The 15,512-nt window shown below is 57.5% G+C and overlaps 3 protein-coding genes across 3 annotated transcripts; 1 reads left to right on the forward strand and 2 right to left on the reverse strand.

Moving 5' to 3' along the window:
- Window positions 1–850: 850 nt before the first annotated feature.
- Window positions 851–4,722, reverse strand: VOLCADRAFT_118821 (uncharacterized protein; the record flags this gene model as incomplete). The annotated part of the gene is made up of 9 exons (XM_002954650.1): window positions 851–1,006; window positions 1,294–1,362; window positions 1,717–1,759; window positions 1,963–2,115; window positions 2,441–2,493; window positions 2,773–3,351; window positions 3,660–3,887; window positions 4,526–4,594; window positions 4,672–4,722. 9 exons carry the CDS (start codon window positions 4,720–4,722, stop codon window positions 851–853), a joined length of 1,401 nt encoding a protein of 466 aa, XP_002954696.1.
- A 269-nt stretch (window positions 4,723–4,991) lies between these two features.
- VOLCADRAFT_82900 (uncharacterized protein) lies at window positions 4,992–6,925 on the forward strand. The gene is made up of 4 exons (XM_002954582.1): window positions 4,992–5,185; window positions 5,316–5,562; window positions 5,750–5,843; window positions 6,143–6,925. Exons 1-4 carry the CDS (start codon window positions 5,056–5,058, stop codon window positions 6,365–6,367), a joined length of 696 nt encoding a protein of 231 aa, XP_002954628.1. The 5' UTR covers window positions 4,992–5,055; the 3' UTR covers window positions 6,368–6,925.
- Window positions 6,926–8,211: 1,286 nt separating this feature from the next.
- VOLCADRAFT_65111 (Kif3C type kinesin-like protein) lies at window positions 8,212–10,694 on the reverse strand (the record flags this gene model as incomplete). Its single annotated transcript, XM_002954651.1, has 5 exons — window positions 8,212–8,577; window positions 8,826–9,010; window positions 9,256–9,613; window positions 9,977–10,090; window positions 10,479–10,694. 5 exons carry the CDS (start codon window positions 10,692–10,694, stop codon window positions 8,212–8,214), a joined length of 1,239 nt encoding a protein of 412 aa, XP_002954697.1.
- Window positions 10,695–15,512: the final 4,818 nt, after the last annotated feature.

Below are 15,512 nucleotides of genomic sequence, written 5' to 3' on the forward strand. Positions count from 1 at the left end.
AGTGAACCCCGGGGGCTCGACCCCCCGAAAGGTGCTTCGCGCCCGGGGCCTCGCCCCAAAAGCGCACGCTTGGCTACTGCCATTTTGCCATCTCGTGCCGCGTTGTCTTCTTCGTTCTGCGGCAGTAATGAAGTCGCATAGCAGTACGTGCCGCGTTGGACCTTTAAGTGGCGGATAAGCGCGCTCTACCTGCACCTATCGTTCTGATTTAAAGGGACTGACAGATACACATATTTAACCCCCGTTGATGTGCGATAGGTGCCCGGTCCCACGCGGGCATCGCAATCTGGTGGAACGTACCACTGCATGGGAATACACGTGGGACTCTTCCCGGTGTCTGCAGCATCCCCCTCGCGTCCTCCTCCACGTCAATCCTCAGTTCCGATGCTGCGTGAGTCGAGGTACAAGGACATCTGGCGGCTTTGAAACCACCAGCAGCACACCTTGCCTGGGTGCTGCCGGTTGCTGCCTAGGGATAAAAACGTATGATGGAGGTCCTCTCCCGATACATCACACACATACATATATCTTTCCAACTACATGCTGTTACCTGCAATGCACGTGCAGCATGCGCTTAACGTCTACTAGCAAGGCAACAGCAAATGAAGAGCTCCCAACCACAGCCAAATGCCAATGCCGCTAATCCCCTATCCAAACAACACAGCCGCCTATGCCACCACTCCACAATGGCCTCATAAGCACGCAAGGGTTCCGCAGTTGAAGGGCCCACAGGCAGCTCTTTATGGGAGACGCTGTATGCGGCAGACAATGGCCTGCCAGGCCAAACTCCGGCTGGGTAAGTGGAGGGCAAGGGCCCACCTGCCCAGTGCCACCTTCCCCCCATTCGTCATTATCGGGGCATCGTCAAGTTTGCCGCTGCCGACGGCGGTGGGGGACTGGTGAGCAGCCGTAGCGCCTCCGACAGGTGCTTCACGGCCGTAGGGATGTCCTCGAAGGAAAGCGCTGACACCGCGTACTTGGCCTGCTTCTGAGCGTCCATGATCATCTGTGGGAGGTTACTCCGGCGGTTTGAGTGGCGTCGCAGCAGCAATGCTGGCACATGAGGAAACGCGGTGAGCAGCACACGCAGTGCCAGCGGCGGTAGCGTCGGTGTGATGGGATTTTGCTGAGCATTGACGTCGCAATCGGGTGCGAGCGTGTGACAGACCGCACTCCACGGACTCACAACCAAGGGACCAGCCGACCGGAGCCCGCCGTTCTTACTATTCAGCGGCTGTACTGCACGTCCTGCTCGGATACCTCCCCATGTGGGTCATGCATGCGTTACCTCACCTGGACAGGGGGCTTGTATCCCGGCGGGAGTGCAGCAGTGCTGGGGGGAACCGCGATGGACCCGTACCCCTGGACAGGCGTGCTTGTGGAGTGCGTCGGGGTGGGAGCTGGGTAGGGGTACGCTGAGGGGGCCCCCGCAGCATGCGATGGCAAAGACGGAGGGTGGACTGCGCCGCCCGGCGGATAAGGCCCTGCGCCTGGCGGGGTTGCGACACCACCGCCGTACGCTGGGTACGCAGGTGCTGAAGGAGCTCGTGGTGGAGAGGAGGGTGCTGGTGGTGGGGGCGACTGCGGGGGATGCATTGGCGGCGGCGGCGCGGATGCTGCAGGTGCCGATGGGGCTAGCTGTGGTACGGCGGTCGTGGAGGTGGCGGCGGAGAGGCCGTCACGTGGCGGTGGTGTCAGCTGCTGGGCTGTCACTACCTGCTCCTTGCCGTCGGGCGTCTGAACGAGGTATGTGGGAGGCCTAGTACGGGGGCGAGGCGGTCCCGGGGTAGGAATTAGTGATCAGCGACCAGACGTCAGGGGAACGCACTCACCCGGGGCGCTGTTGGGGTTCAGGTTGCGAAACACGGTACTCCAAGGCCCCTACCTCATCACACCGCGACCGACAGTGGCAATTTTCTCCATTCTTCTTCTGACCCCGCCGGCCTGAGTCCTCCTTCTCACCATGATGCGTAGTTGATGCGGAGGACCTTGACCGTGAAGGGCTGGGTCTGCTGATGTCCCAGCGCCATACACGCCACATCCCCCTCCCTCAGCGCCGCCACTGCCGCCTCCTCCGGCACCTCCACCAGGCGGTCCGTGAGGGCCACCTTGTAGCTGACAACAACGACAACGGCAACGACAACAACGACACAACAACCAGCCAACCAAGCAGTACCGTCGGGCAGTAGGGAAAGCAGCGGATAGGATGGACACGATTTAGGTTAACCCTCGGCCAAGTTCCTCAGACACAGCCGGGGAAGGAGGTGGAGGGAGAGACAGGGCGCGACAGAGGAAAATGCCATCCGGGGAGTTGTGGGGAGGTCGGCATAGGGATCGGGGCGGTGGGCAGTGGGCAACCCCCGTCCAATCTCCTCCACTTGGCCCGCTTCATACGACCACCACCCCACCCCACCCCACCTCACCCCACCCCACCCCGTACCTGAAGCCCCCATCCGGCCGCCGGACAACCTGACCAACGGTTCCCACTTGCGTCTGCGGGGTGTGGGGTGGTGGGCGGAAAGGGCACCGCACCTGGTAGGGTAGCTGATGGCGGGACGGCCGCGTAGCCATAACGGCCGCCCGTAGAACAACCCCCTCCATTTTCCGGAGGAAGAGGGGGGAAGCAGGCAGAAGGAAAACATGAAACACACACACGCACGCACACACGCGCGATTCAACCAGGGACGTGAACGCACGGACCCTTCCCCCCCATACAGAGCCACAAGGGTACGGGATAGCGCTCCGGTGGCTGCACTGCTTAGGACCACTTACCCCGGGGGGATGTACCCCACCACCACCACCACCGCCACCACCGGAGCTCAGTCCGCCCTCGCCCCCGACATCCAGCCCTTCCTCCGTATGCACCAGCAGCTTGGCACCAGGCCAGAACCGCGCTGGTCCGCCGGACGCGGCCGCCGCCTGCCCCATCGGGCTCTCCGGCCGTCCAAAGGAGGACGACACCGAGGGAGGTGGCGGCCGAGGGTATACGAAGCTGTCGCCACCGGTGCTACGAAACGAGGAATCTGAGGACCCAAAACCCTCTCCGCCCATGGCATCTTCGCCACCTCCCCTAGCAGGTGGCACCGGAGGCAGAGGCGGCGGCGGCAACGCATGTGGCTGGCTCTGTCCGCCGTACGCCCAGGCACTGGACCCGGAGGCGGGTGGCAAATCGGCCGAGGTAGCGGCATTGCCACCCTCGGACGTTGCCGCGGGCAGGGGATTCGCAGAAGGTGGCGGTGTGGGCTGGCGGCCCTCCCGTAGCGCCTTGCGGATCTCCGCCGCCCTCCAGGCGCAATAGCGCTGCTTTTCCAAAAGATCCGCATCCACACCTCCCTCAAATTGGTTTAAGATCTGCAGATAGGCCCGCGAATGGAACCGAAGGGGGCTGTATGTGTAGGGCCGCGCACTGGCGGTGATAGCCGCTGGGTGAAAGGCGGTACATGACCCCGCTAGGCCTGCTGGGACCTGACGATAGGACCACCCAAACCCAACCAGACACAGCCGGTGCTACCTGGACGTCAAAACCCCACACACTGGTGGAAACGGAGGTATCCGCCAGCTGTCCGCCCGCCGAGGCGAAGGTGAGCTGTGGTAAGCTGTGAAACACACCGTCCCCAAGCTCTCCCTCCTCCCGTCCCTGACCCCTCCGGCCCCCCCACCTCCACGAACACGGACGCCGCGTAGTAGGCGACCGCAGTCCGCTCTGTGGCCCGACCTGCCCGGTCCACTCGGTCCGCGTTGTCGAATATACGAAGTGCGAAACCCAGGCAGTGAATGCGGTCGGCTACGGGGTCCAGTTTGATTTGCGCTTTATCCCGCTCCAACTGATTTAATGTGGCGGAAAGCAGGGCGGTGACCTCCTTGGCTCGTTGTGGGAGCTTGAGGGCCTGCGGTTGGTGCCGAGGGGGGTGGAGAGGGTTTGGTGGAGGCGGTCGATAGTGAAAGCCGGGTTAGGTGGATCCGTGTAAGGGGGGGGAGAGGGCGTGGAAGGGATGTGTGGAGGGTTACGGGCAGGTAGGAGTAGGGACTGTGCGATGCGTTGTGCGCGGGTGGTGCTTCTCCATCACGTTGACTGGTATCATTGGAAGTGGGGCGGGCGGTCAGGTCAGGTGGTAGGTGCGGGTGCAGGGGGTGCTTTGGCCAGCTGGGGACCGGCCGCTCAGGAGGCGCGGGTGGGGAGAAGCACGTTGGCAGCAGTACCGTCAGCAGAAGAGAAGAGACAGTAAGACACCCGAGGGCAGCTCTGAGGAGGAGGAGGAGGAGAAGGAGGAAGAAGAAGCGGTCGCAGCGGCTCGCTGGTTAGGTTGCCGGGGCGCTGGCAACATAAGCCTGGAGCCTGTCGTAGTGCTGCGTGCCCTCGGGTCGCCGCTCAAGCAGTTTCGCGGAATCAAGATTACCTATGAAGCTACGGCGAAAGATTCATCATGACGCCAAACCAACGGCCGAGGGGCTGTACTGACTGGGCGTCCTCTGGTGTAACCAACCGCCACCCGACCCAACGTATTGCGGACATAGTCTGGCCCACCTGGTCCACAGCATACATCCGACAGTAGTAGGCCACCTTGGGGTCGGCCTGCTGAATTTCCTGAGCCCTCTGTCGAAAGAGGAAACGTGCGGCAGCTGACCCATGGAGGTATTGGCAGGTGATACGACTTCCTGGGTTTCGCATACCTGCATGAAAGGTAAGATTGCCTTTTTTTGCTCCTCAAGATCTGAAGACATTTTTGCACTGTAGGTACTGACTGATATAAGATAAAAATCGAGTTTGCCCGCTACGAGTACCAAAAGTTGCCGGTGCCTAGGGTTATCGTCAAGAAATTAATCGTAAGACGTAAAACAAAGCAGGATGGCACTCATGGACTCTGGGCACATGAATTGTGTGCAGTGTGCTTGACATGCTCCGAAAGCAACCTTTAGTCGTCCAAATAGATCACAATCCAAACCTTGCAAACACGTAACCCTTCATTACTTGTATTATATTTGATTTTATTGCGACCGACCCAGCTTTGGATCGGGCTAGTCGATATTTCTACCACAGCAGGAGCCGTTTACAACATGCAGATGATACAGCAAAGGTTTCATCAGGCACGAGTAGTCTCATGCAGGCAACTGGCGTGCCCAAGGGTCCATGGTATGGCACAGCCACTTGTGGTGCGGAGCGCGAATAATGGCGCACCGCAAACAGGTGCGCCCAACTACGCATTTTACCCCTTGTATGAATCGGGTTTTCAACGAATGAACGCCGTTGTGCCGAAATAGCTAGACCTTTTATTAGAGGATGGCTTTGCTCAACTAGTCCTTCTGGCTCCTGGCAGCCGAGCAACCATCGACGTCGACTGGGGCTGAGGTTGATCTCGAGAAAGAGGTGACCAAGTTAACCAGGCAGGCAGCAGGGACCTTCGCGCCCCGGTCGTCGACGAAGCAGAAGAACCCTGCGGTGAAGGGCAGCGTACTGTACGACATCTTTGAATACCAATCATGGATCTGCCTGGTGGCCGGTGGTCTACTTTCCTTTAATATTATCTGGCCAACCGATGAGCCAAGCATCCCTCGTTTGCTGGGGTGAGCAGGGCAGGCACACGGAAGGGACCCGAGCGAGGACTGGGTGTCCTCGGCTGGTCTTCGCTCGGCTGGGTACTGGCCAATGAGCTGTTTCCGCAGCTGTTTTCCTTATTGGTGGCGCTTGGCACTATGGGGATATCTACCAGACCCACTCTTGTCCCGGTGCCCGTTCCTTTCTTCCCCTCAGCATGTGGTCCATCTGGATGTTTACAATTCCTTCGCTTCGTGCCAAGGAGTGCACAGCCAAGGAGAAGGACGCGCTTAACATCCTGTTCCTCCTGGTACGATGCGGGAGGGAGGGGGGTTGCTGGCGGCATTAAGGGGAGGGAGCAGGCGGCTGCATGGGGCATCTAGCACAGGCTTCGCTGCCTGGGCACCTGCTCATAGTGGCGGCGTAAGGCGCGGGGTGTATACTCTTGCGATATCCACGGGTAGTGCATGCAGTACGTTTGTTTGGGGTTGTTGTTCGGCAAAGGGCTTGGGATGCAAAGGCTAGTTGCACATTTGGAGCGACTGCTCAGGTCGACAATAATGATGCCTCTGTCCACCGTGCTTCAAACGGACGGTGGCCCCTGCGCAGGTGCCGCTGATGAACGTGACGCTGCCATTTGTGTGGAAGAGCTTCGCATTCATCTTCACGTCCAACGTAATTGCTCTAGGCGCTGTCTACTGGTGGAAGGGCGTGTGGAAGGAGGTATACGGTCTGCCGTTTGCGTACTCGGGCGCTGTTGAAGCGCCTGCGACGGTAGCAAGAGATAGCGGCAGCAGTGATGGCGCGGGTGGCGGCAGCGATGGCAGCGCTTAAGGAAAGGCCAACGTGGAGAAATGGCATTGGGATTTGCACTGTATATATAACCTCCCTGCGGTGCTCCTGAGTTACACGGCTTTCAGGGATAGGGCTCGCTGTGTAACGACTCGACGGGAATTCCAATGCTGCGATCCGAGGGTTATTTGTAAAGAATAAATTCCCTGCAGGATTGTAAAGCCAGGGGAGCTGCCATACCTACCTTTGCGTGCACTGGCCTAGTGGGATATATGAAGTAGGCCATATGAAAGCTACGTACTGGTTGTTCCCCGAGGCCTTGGACGGCGGACAGTACTGTTGCCTGGCAGCTGTTGGGACCGGCACCGGGCCTTGAATGTGATCCGGGTTTGCCAGGGTGCATTGGCTGAAAAATGGCTTATGTTGTGAAGCAAGTTCGTGGTGATGGTTTAGGCCACGTTATTGCGCGGATTACATATCTAGTAGAATGACCCGAAGGATGCAAATGCGTGCAGGACGCACCGCAGCGCTGAAGTACGGCAATATGTATTCCAGTCCTGCCGTACGGAAGGGACCTAGGTGTAAAGCAACACGCACCCGAGTAAGAGCAATCTTCCTTTCGCTTCCCCAGCGTCAAAGAATGTCAGCGCACACTCGCACGCCATTGCCGACGGATCGCTTTCGCGGACATGGCCATTAGGGGGCACGATATTCAAAAGAGGACACAGTACATCGCATGCAACGCACTAGCGACCTCCGGTTTGGGGTCTACAAAAATATAAAAACCGTAAGTCGAGGACCAGATCACAGCAAAAACTATTGTGCTTATCGTCATCCGCTCATTTGTACAATGTAGCTAGGTACAGCGCACTACGCCCGCCACTTAAACTAGTGCCCACTAACGGCACTCGGCCTGCCGCTGCTCCAGTCTATGGGCGACCGACAGGCTTTATAAAACGCCCACAAAACGCCGCAGGCAGGCCAGCCACACAGCGTGCACGATGACTAAGGAGCACCTCCCTGCTCTTTACCTATAATTGCGAAGAACCCTCGGTAGCCGCCAATGCAGCCCTAACGGTGTCCTTCTTCTATCGCCACAACGCCCAAACGTACCAACACACACATTCCCATGGCCGACCATGAGTTCCGAAGTCGTGTGCGGTTTCGTCAAACGGACATCTCTTAGTTCACAGCACCTCCCTAACGAGGGACAAGGGGTCTCTCCATCACAGCCAGTCAAGACGGCCACCACCGTCAATGGGCTCTTCTAATGACCAATTGAATGATCAGCGACATGCCACAGAATAAAGGGGCACCCAATGCACCAAGTAGAAGACGCGCAACGCTCCGCAAACCCCGCCACCCACACGTCTGCCATCATACCCCCACAACATAACGCTGGAACTCGGTGAACATTGCGTGGCCCCACACTAGCCATGTACGGGGCCGCGAGCACCCCGCACACGTCGGCATGCTGCACTAATTGGATCGACTCCGCGACGCCAAAAAGGAGAAAGTCGTCGACAATTACTCTTATATTGTTATCTATAACACGCCAGCTGCATTGTACGGCAACCTGGCGCAAACACCAAGACCAGAACCCCCTGCCATGGGCTCTGCAGCTAAAAGCTCCGGCCGCGCCCAGGCGGCCGCAACCCCACGCGTTCGAAAAACACAACAGCAACACATATACCCTAACCCCGAGTTCTCAAGCCCCACACTCAAAGCAAACCCGGAAACCATTTGCATATTCGTCAGATGTCCCAGCTCGTTGACTTGCTCAACTGCAGCCCACAAACCGCCAGCTAAACGACCATCATGGCACACGTCCATTCCCAACCCGCGTGGGTCACGGCGAACAGGCGTTTGATGAGACACACGTCCACTCACCGCAAGATCCCCGTGGGTCCGGAGGATCGCCGCATTTGCGAGTTCATCGTCTCACGTGAAGCTACCCTGCTCATGGACGATTCCCCAGCAGGCGTCCCCCGGCCACTCATGGGTCGGCTGGGAGCCGGGCTGGGCGTTACGGAGGCGCTGCCGCCATTTGCTGAGGCGGAGCTGCTGAGGGCGCTGGTGAAGTCCCCAGAAGTGACATTGGCCCGTGCTCGGCCCAGCTCCACTTTGCGAGCGCGTGATGCGAACTCGAGCGAGCACTTGGTTTCCGATACGTTCTCCACCGCAGGGGACACGTTTACAATCATAACGCACTTACTGTTACCGCCAAGAGAGTCCTCCAGCAGTCGGGTGAGCTGCAAGCGGCGTCAGCAAGAGCGCATGGGAATGACGGCATGCATTGCTGTCGCTAATGAACGTCTCAAACAGAAAGAAATGCAGCTCAATTTCCAAACCAGGGCGCTATGTCCTAGCAAGGCGCTATGCCCCACCATACAACTGGAAGTTCCATTGCTACCATGTCGTGCCTGGCGGACGACCCATGCAACGAAACGTTAATCGAATCCCCATGCGATCCCAAATACGACAGCCGGTCCATGCTTACTTTGGAGTTGCGGTATGGGATATGTGCGTTCCGCTGTTGCAACGCTTGGATCACGTCGCCCAGGGCGCTCAGTGACTTGTTAATGGCCTGCGCCTCCTTGAGCCGGTCGCCCTGTGCGCCTGTCCGACTGAGGCGCTCACTTCCCGCCAGGTCAATGAGGTGCAATTTACCGCGCAACGTCGAGCCTGTATCACGAGCAAAAGGAGCGGCAGCTTTGGGCCTAGGCACGCCTACGATAGCACCAGAATGCAGCGGGGTTCATGCTTGGAGCGCTCTTTGCACGTACGGCATGCAGAACCTGCACGTGTCCTCTCGCAACTCGTTGCTTTATCGAGAGGTCCCCACGCCTTCCAGCGCTCTGAGCACCACACCTAGACTGGGCCAAGCGCGCGTCTCAGCCTGACCTGACCGAGGCGAACCCCCTTCTCACCGTTCATCTTGGAGACGCATGTCACGTAGACCGACAGGACCAGGTGCGAGCGGGAGCTATGCTCATTCATATTAGTGGCAAACGTGGAGCGGTTCGACTTCCCGCGGCCAATCATGGAGGTGACGTCACCCATATTGTGGACATCCTCCACCTTTAATCCCGATACATACATGCCGTCAGGGCCCTGCTTCACGTCCAGCTTGTCGCCGTCCTGGGCACCAGATACGAGAAGATCGTAGATCTGCTCGTTATAGATTTCCAGCACGGAAGCAGTAAACGAGGTCGTAAACTGCGCCGAGCGCTCCTCCGCCAGCTTGAACAAGTCCGCCAAAGCACGCAAGTTGACACCAGGGTTGCCCTGCATTGTAACAATAGCGGCACAAAACACCAAGCATGCAGCGTAAAACGATGTCGGCAACTCTACCAGGCGCAAGACGCTAGAAATTGCCGGTTTATGATACGCAACCGTTAGGCAAACATGGGCCACGCTTAGCAAAACGGCCGAGACTGGCCATAATGAGCCGCACGCCACCCCGTGTGACTAGTCCCGGTTACTCCGGCTGCACTTCACCCATGGCTGAATCCCCAGCCAATTAGTGCGCCTCCCATAACCCTTGTACTGATCTTGACTAAAAAGCGGCTTTCCATACCCAGATCGTCAAGATTAGATCGAGACGCTTGTGAGACAGCGCGCCCTGTTTAGGTTGTCGCCCCACCGCACCTCGGGTCCCTCCATAGTGAAGGTCTTTCCAGACCCTGTTTGACCGTATGCCATGATCGCCACGTTGAAGCCATCCAGGACGGAAGTGATGAGTGCCGACACCTCGTCGTACAGCTGCAACACACCAGGTGTGTGGATCCAGGGACAGGCCTACTCAGCTCATGTGGCACATGAATATGTTAGGTAGGCTGACGCAGCCATCGTCTGCGAGCCCCTGCTAAGCACGTAAGAACAACTAGATAGCATGGGCGTATTCCGCTCATTGCGCTACGGGAAAAGCCTCAATGCAGATTATACAGTCCGCCAGCTTCTGCCGATAGGGTATACATGCGCGTTCCTGTCCTTCCCACACAAGCCGCATCAGACCTTACCGTGTGAAAGTAAAGCATGTACTTTACGTTTCCCCCGTTAAATTGGTGCACATTTTAATCTAGCCCCAAAGAGATGCTCTCTTCGCACCTCTCATCAGCGCACAGCGGAAAACTCATGGCCCCACACACACCTTGTCTTGCCCCTCGTCGGGCGCAAGTACTCGATCGAACTCGAAGTCCTTTTCTGCCTTGTTGTCCATTGCGGCCACCCGCAGCGCCTCTTCACTAGTCACCTTCACCGGCATGTGGCCCTCGCCACCTGCCGTACGCTCCTTCTCCAGCAACGGGCGCACGCGACAAAGGACGCGAATATTGCCCTTAAGCTCCAGCACCTGCAATCGTAACATGAGAATAACGGTAAGGAAATTGCTGCCCCAGCAAGAGCCATTCCCTTCAGTGCGCTGCCCTGTCCGCATCTTCCCACAAAGGCACAACTTAAGAATACACGGCCAGTGGCAACAGCCAGTGCGGGTGGGGTGCTAGCGGGGCCCCAGCGCACCTGGTTGTGAAGCTTCCGCCGCTTTTCGAACTCCGTTCGCCACTTGTCGCGATAATGCGCGATTTGGCCCTGCGTCTCCAGCTGCAGGATGTGAAGTGACTGATCCGCCTGCGCCCGGAGGGGAAAGGGACAGCGAACTGCTTTTAAAGCACACCCCGGACGGCGGAGCGCATGTGGCACTCCAGGATTCGGGATACGCAGGGTGCAGGAACACGGTGGCACAAACAGGTAGCTGGGTCATGGCGGGCTACAGCACCGGTCCGAGGCATCATCACCGTTACGCACCTCCTTGCGCACCGCGTCCACCTCCTCCCGTGCATCACGCAGCTTGGTCTCCATGTCCGTCAATTTGGTCCGTATGTCAGACTGTGCGGAGCGAACGCGTGAAATCTCGCGGTCGCGCACCAAGCGCGTCATCTGGGTCAGCACCTTGTCCGAAAAGATCTCCGACTTGAAAGCCACCTGCGCAAGGTGCGTGATCAGCAGCAGCCTCATCAGCGCCCAAAAGGTTGAAGAATGGAGCTAGAGGAGGTCGGAATGCGGCAACAGGCCGAGGTGGAACTCAGCTTCCAAGTGCGGCATCGACTTTTGCGCTGACGGTGAAAATGCGTAATGGCCATAAACTGCAAATGCGGGAAGTTGCCACAAGGACCCAAACACGCATGCATGACACCCGACGCGGTGCCTCGGTTGTTCCAAGAGCAGCCCTAACTTACCAGTTCCTCAAGGACCGCCTCGCGTAGGGTGTGAAGCTCTTCCAGTTGTGCCTATAGCCGTGGAGCGAAGGGATACAACGTTTATTAAGCACGGTGAGCCACAAAATTTCCCCAGAAAACTCACGGCCCCTGGGACGGTGGCCACAACACCAGCCACGGCGCGTCACGAAAACAACCTAGGGCCAAGGACCAACGGCCGCTCAGTCGAAGGGATCATTGGGTATCTGAACAAGTACCCTGTACTACAGGTTCTGACGAAGGCCCTGATCAGGGCTGCGCCCACCTTGACGCCCTGAAGTTGCGATTTCACATGCGTGGCAACATCGGATTTCATCGCCGCCATTTTACCCTTCATCTCCTACAAGAATAATATTCGAGTTTGCAAGGGACGGGATAGGCGGTGTCGCAGCAGTGAATGCATTCGTACTGGTCGCTGTAAGGGACTTCTTTCAGAGAGGTTATTGCCACCGATACATTCCTGACGTAAACCGTGCCGCCGCGAGTGGCCATATGATGCAAGTCTAACAGGCGCGCTGACGCAATTTTAGACAATAACAAACGCACCTTCATGGCCGCAAGCGCATCGCTTTTCGTGCTCTGCAGTTGCTGGATTTGCACCTGCCCGGATCGCATAACGCATAATGCACACGGCTGCTAAACATTCGAAAGAGCGACGACCGGGCTGTAAGCAACGATCAGGCGTAAAACGTTGGCTGCATCGAGGAGACAGGCAAGGACTTGCGTTGCACACGCAAGTGAGCATGTAATACATAAGGTGAGCCGGCCGGTCAGATGCCCTTTTCCCCAGTTAGTGATGCTTTGACCGCGGGATGACCACGATTACGGCGGGGAACGAGCGCAACGACGGCAAGTTGCGCACCGTGTCTTTAGCAGACGCCCAGTCCAACGCAGCAAGCCAATGTGACAGCCAGCTGACACGATCTGGATGACCCACCCCGCAGCCCCCAATTTCAAAACCAGCATGGCACCCTCCCTTCGTCCCCAAACATGCAGTGCATCCATGGCAGAACATTTTTCGTCCACAGTGCCCCCGCTCATGCACACCTGTTTCTGCTTCAGCTCCGCCTCCAACTCCGCCACTTTCTTGTTGCTCTCCTCGGTGAGCTCCAACAGCTGCTGCTGCAGGGCCGCCAGTTGGCCACCTTGCGAGTCCTTGGAGGACAGCGCCTGCTGGGCCCTTGCGTTAGAGTTCGCTGCTGTAATGTCCGACAGTGCCTTCGCGAGCTGCTGATGGAGCTGGGCTTCGCGAGCCTGAAGCACAGGGGAAGCATACATAACATGTCTTACTTGTGTTTGGCAAATTTGGAGTGGGTGGCGTTGGCCCGTGATAACTGGGTGTCCATGACGGTCTGTAGCTCTTATCCTTAAATTGCATGTGCGAGCTGTATTACCCTTGCGCAGCTCTTCATGCATTGGGGGACCCGCGGCTGTCCCCGGTGACGCAACACTACAAAGTTCCAAGATGAACCACAGGAGAAGGTAGGTTTGAAACGACGACTATTTGCCCATACAGATGCTGCCTAACGCGCGCGACGCTATGACATCCTTATCAGCGTGAAACGCCTTGGCCCAAACGGCAAAGCCGCATCCCCACCACCCATCACAGTGTCCACTAGGCATGGTGATGCCACCGACATTGACGTCCACCCATCAGTTAAGCACACGCAGCTACCATGTGCCTTGCCCCATTTACCTTAGCCTCTGCAAGCTGCTGCTTAAGCTCCTCCACCATACCATCCGTATCGCTGCGGCGAGAGGCGACGTCATCCAAGGCGCCCTTGCTGTCTGCTAAAAGAGCCTGCGGCAGCGGCCCCACGCAACAGAGGTTTGCCCACCGCACGCACGAATATCCTCTGACCTCGAAGCTCGCGGGGATAGCAACAAAACACCCCACCTTAAGCTTCGTGTTCTCCGATTCTAGCTCCCGCAGCCTTGCGTCCCGAGAGGTGAGCTGCCGCTGCAGCAATGTGACCTGCTGGACCAGGTCACTGCATGCCCCAAGAAAACGACGCGGGCCACAAGGAAAGTCTCAACAGTACTGGACTGCTGTAAAAGACTGTGAATGATTCCAAGCGGGAAAGCGCGCAGGTTGGATCCTGCACACTTGTCCTGCTGGCTAGGCCCCTTAGGACGCAAGAGGCTTAGCTCCTCCTCTGCACCCAGCTCGGCAACCCGGCATGCCAACATGTGCAGATAGCCTCCCGCGTTATTTACTTCTGGACCCTAAAGCGCCATGTTAATCCGTGCCGATTATCAGAATCCGTATGCAGGGCCCACCCTGTCAGCACACCCACCTGCTCGCTCCTCGGCTCACGTCAACTGTGTCTGGCGAGGGCGGCTGCTGGCTGCGAATCTGCTTTAGCTCCTCATGCAACGCCTTAAGTTCATGCTGCAGTGCTGGTATAACCTACAATCGCACAACGCAATCCATATCCGTGTTGAGTGCTGGGTGGATTCCATTTGGCAAGAATGGGTACATGCGTGTATCCATGAAATGGACTCATACGTGAATGGACGGATTAGATCTCCCTTCCTCCTTGCCTGGGAAAAGGTTGGGCAATTCGTGGGCGCTCAACGCACCGACTTAAAGTCTGGTCCTACATGAGCTCTATGCCAGGACTAGGGTAACTAAGCGGTGGGGGCCGGTCGCGAGAGGAACAGCGTGCAGAATGCGGCTTGCTAGTGGTGGGCCCACCATCGGCTGAGCAGGATTGCCCTCAAGCCCGCTCACCTCCACATTTCCAGGACATTGCAAGCCCTGCTCTGCGCGAAGCGCCTGCAATGGGAGGCCAGGAAGGGCGTTTGAGGCCGAACCACATCAGGTTTACAAAGGTCTGTCCTGACGCAATCCGCTGATTTTTAGTAGGCTATCGGATCTAGCGGCAGCCGTGTGCTGTCTGACGGAAGAATGCCCCGGCACGAGCATCCAGTACTCCAGTATGCCCGCCTCACCTGCAGCTGCTCATGGCTGCGTTCCAGCAGATCGGCCAAGTACTGGTCATAGCCCTGCGGTATGTGATGCAAGTCACAATTGAGGCCTGAAGCGATGAGCATTGCATGCCGTGTACAGGCAACGAGACCTTACGCAAACGGTGCGATCGGAAAACGAACGAAACCATGTCCTAAGACCCCGTTGTACCAAGCCGGAAACCCGGACTCCACGCGAGGCGTAACTGGCCCCACCTTCACGTCAATTATTTGGCGCCGCCGAGCCTCCATCTCTTTTCCAAACAGGTCGCGGTACCCATAGGAAGGGCGAGAGGCCTGGCCATTTGTGTGGTTATGTGCCCGGTTAACCAAAAGAGGCTCCTCATCCTCATCAAACGCCTCCTCTTCATCTTCATCTTCAAGTTCGTATTCCTCGTCCGCAAGCCCCTGGCAGAGTACACAGGGAGCCTTACATTACCCGGCATCCTCGTGCTACTACCCCCATCGGCGGTGATGAGCCATATATTTTCCAGGTTCACAACGTAAACAGTTGAGCTTGCCTTGCGGGAGAAAACGTGCAACACATGGCAACCGTACCAGTTCTGCTAGAAGCGACCGCTTCTTAGCTACCACCGCGGCGTCGGAGTTCGCATAGCTCTTCTGTAGTGTTTGCTGGGCCAGCGATGGATCATACTCCTGCAGCGAGGAAGGACCAATGGAGGATAAGTCCAGAAGTCCTTCTTGACTGTAGGTTCAATCACAGGACGGCTCCCAGCGTCGCCAAAGACACGTCACTCGCCAGTGGCTTCTTGAATTGAGGCGGCATGTCTGATGAACCAGCGCGCAATGTGTTTGATCAGTGAAGTCTATTGGGTGGCCGTCGGGTTTCACCGACGCCTTTTCGACGTCAAAAACAGCAGGCAGTTGTTATTGCAAAAGAAGAGCACGTAAAACAAAACTATTGATGTGGCACTTGCCACCAGTGGAAGCTTGCTAGAACG

The sequence above is a fragment of the Volvox carteri genome, assembly GCF_000143455.1.
Source record: "Volvox carteri f. nagariensis unplaced genomic scaffold VOLCAscaffold_44, whole genome shotgun sequence".
In the NCBI taxonomy this organism is placed as follows: domain Eukaryota; kingdom Viridiplantae; phylum Chlorophyta; class Chlorophyceae; order Chlamydomonadales; family Volvocaceae; genus Volvox; species Volvox carteri.

What these genes read in the sequence shown, in the direction of transcription:
- VOLCADRAFT_82900 (XM_002954582.1), top strand. Translation starts at nt 5,056, where the DNA reads ATGCAGATGATACAGCAAAGGTTTCATCAGGCACGAGTAGTCTCATGC. An exon ending in TAATGGCGCACCGCAAACAG is followed by an intron (nt 5,186 to 5,315) that starts GTGCGCCCAACT and finishes GGCTCCTGGCAG; the next exon opens with CCGAGCAACCATCGACGTCG. An exon ending in TTAACATCCTGTTCCTCCTG is followed by an intron (nt 5,844 to 6,142) that starts GTACGATGCGGG and finishes GCCCCTGCGCAG; the next exon opens with GTGCCGCTGATGAACGTGAC.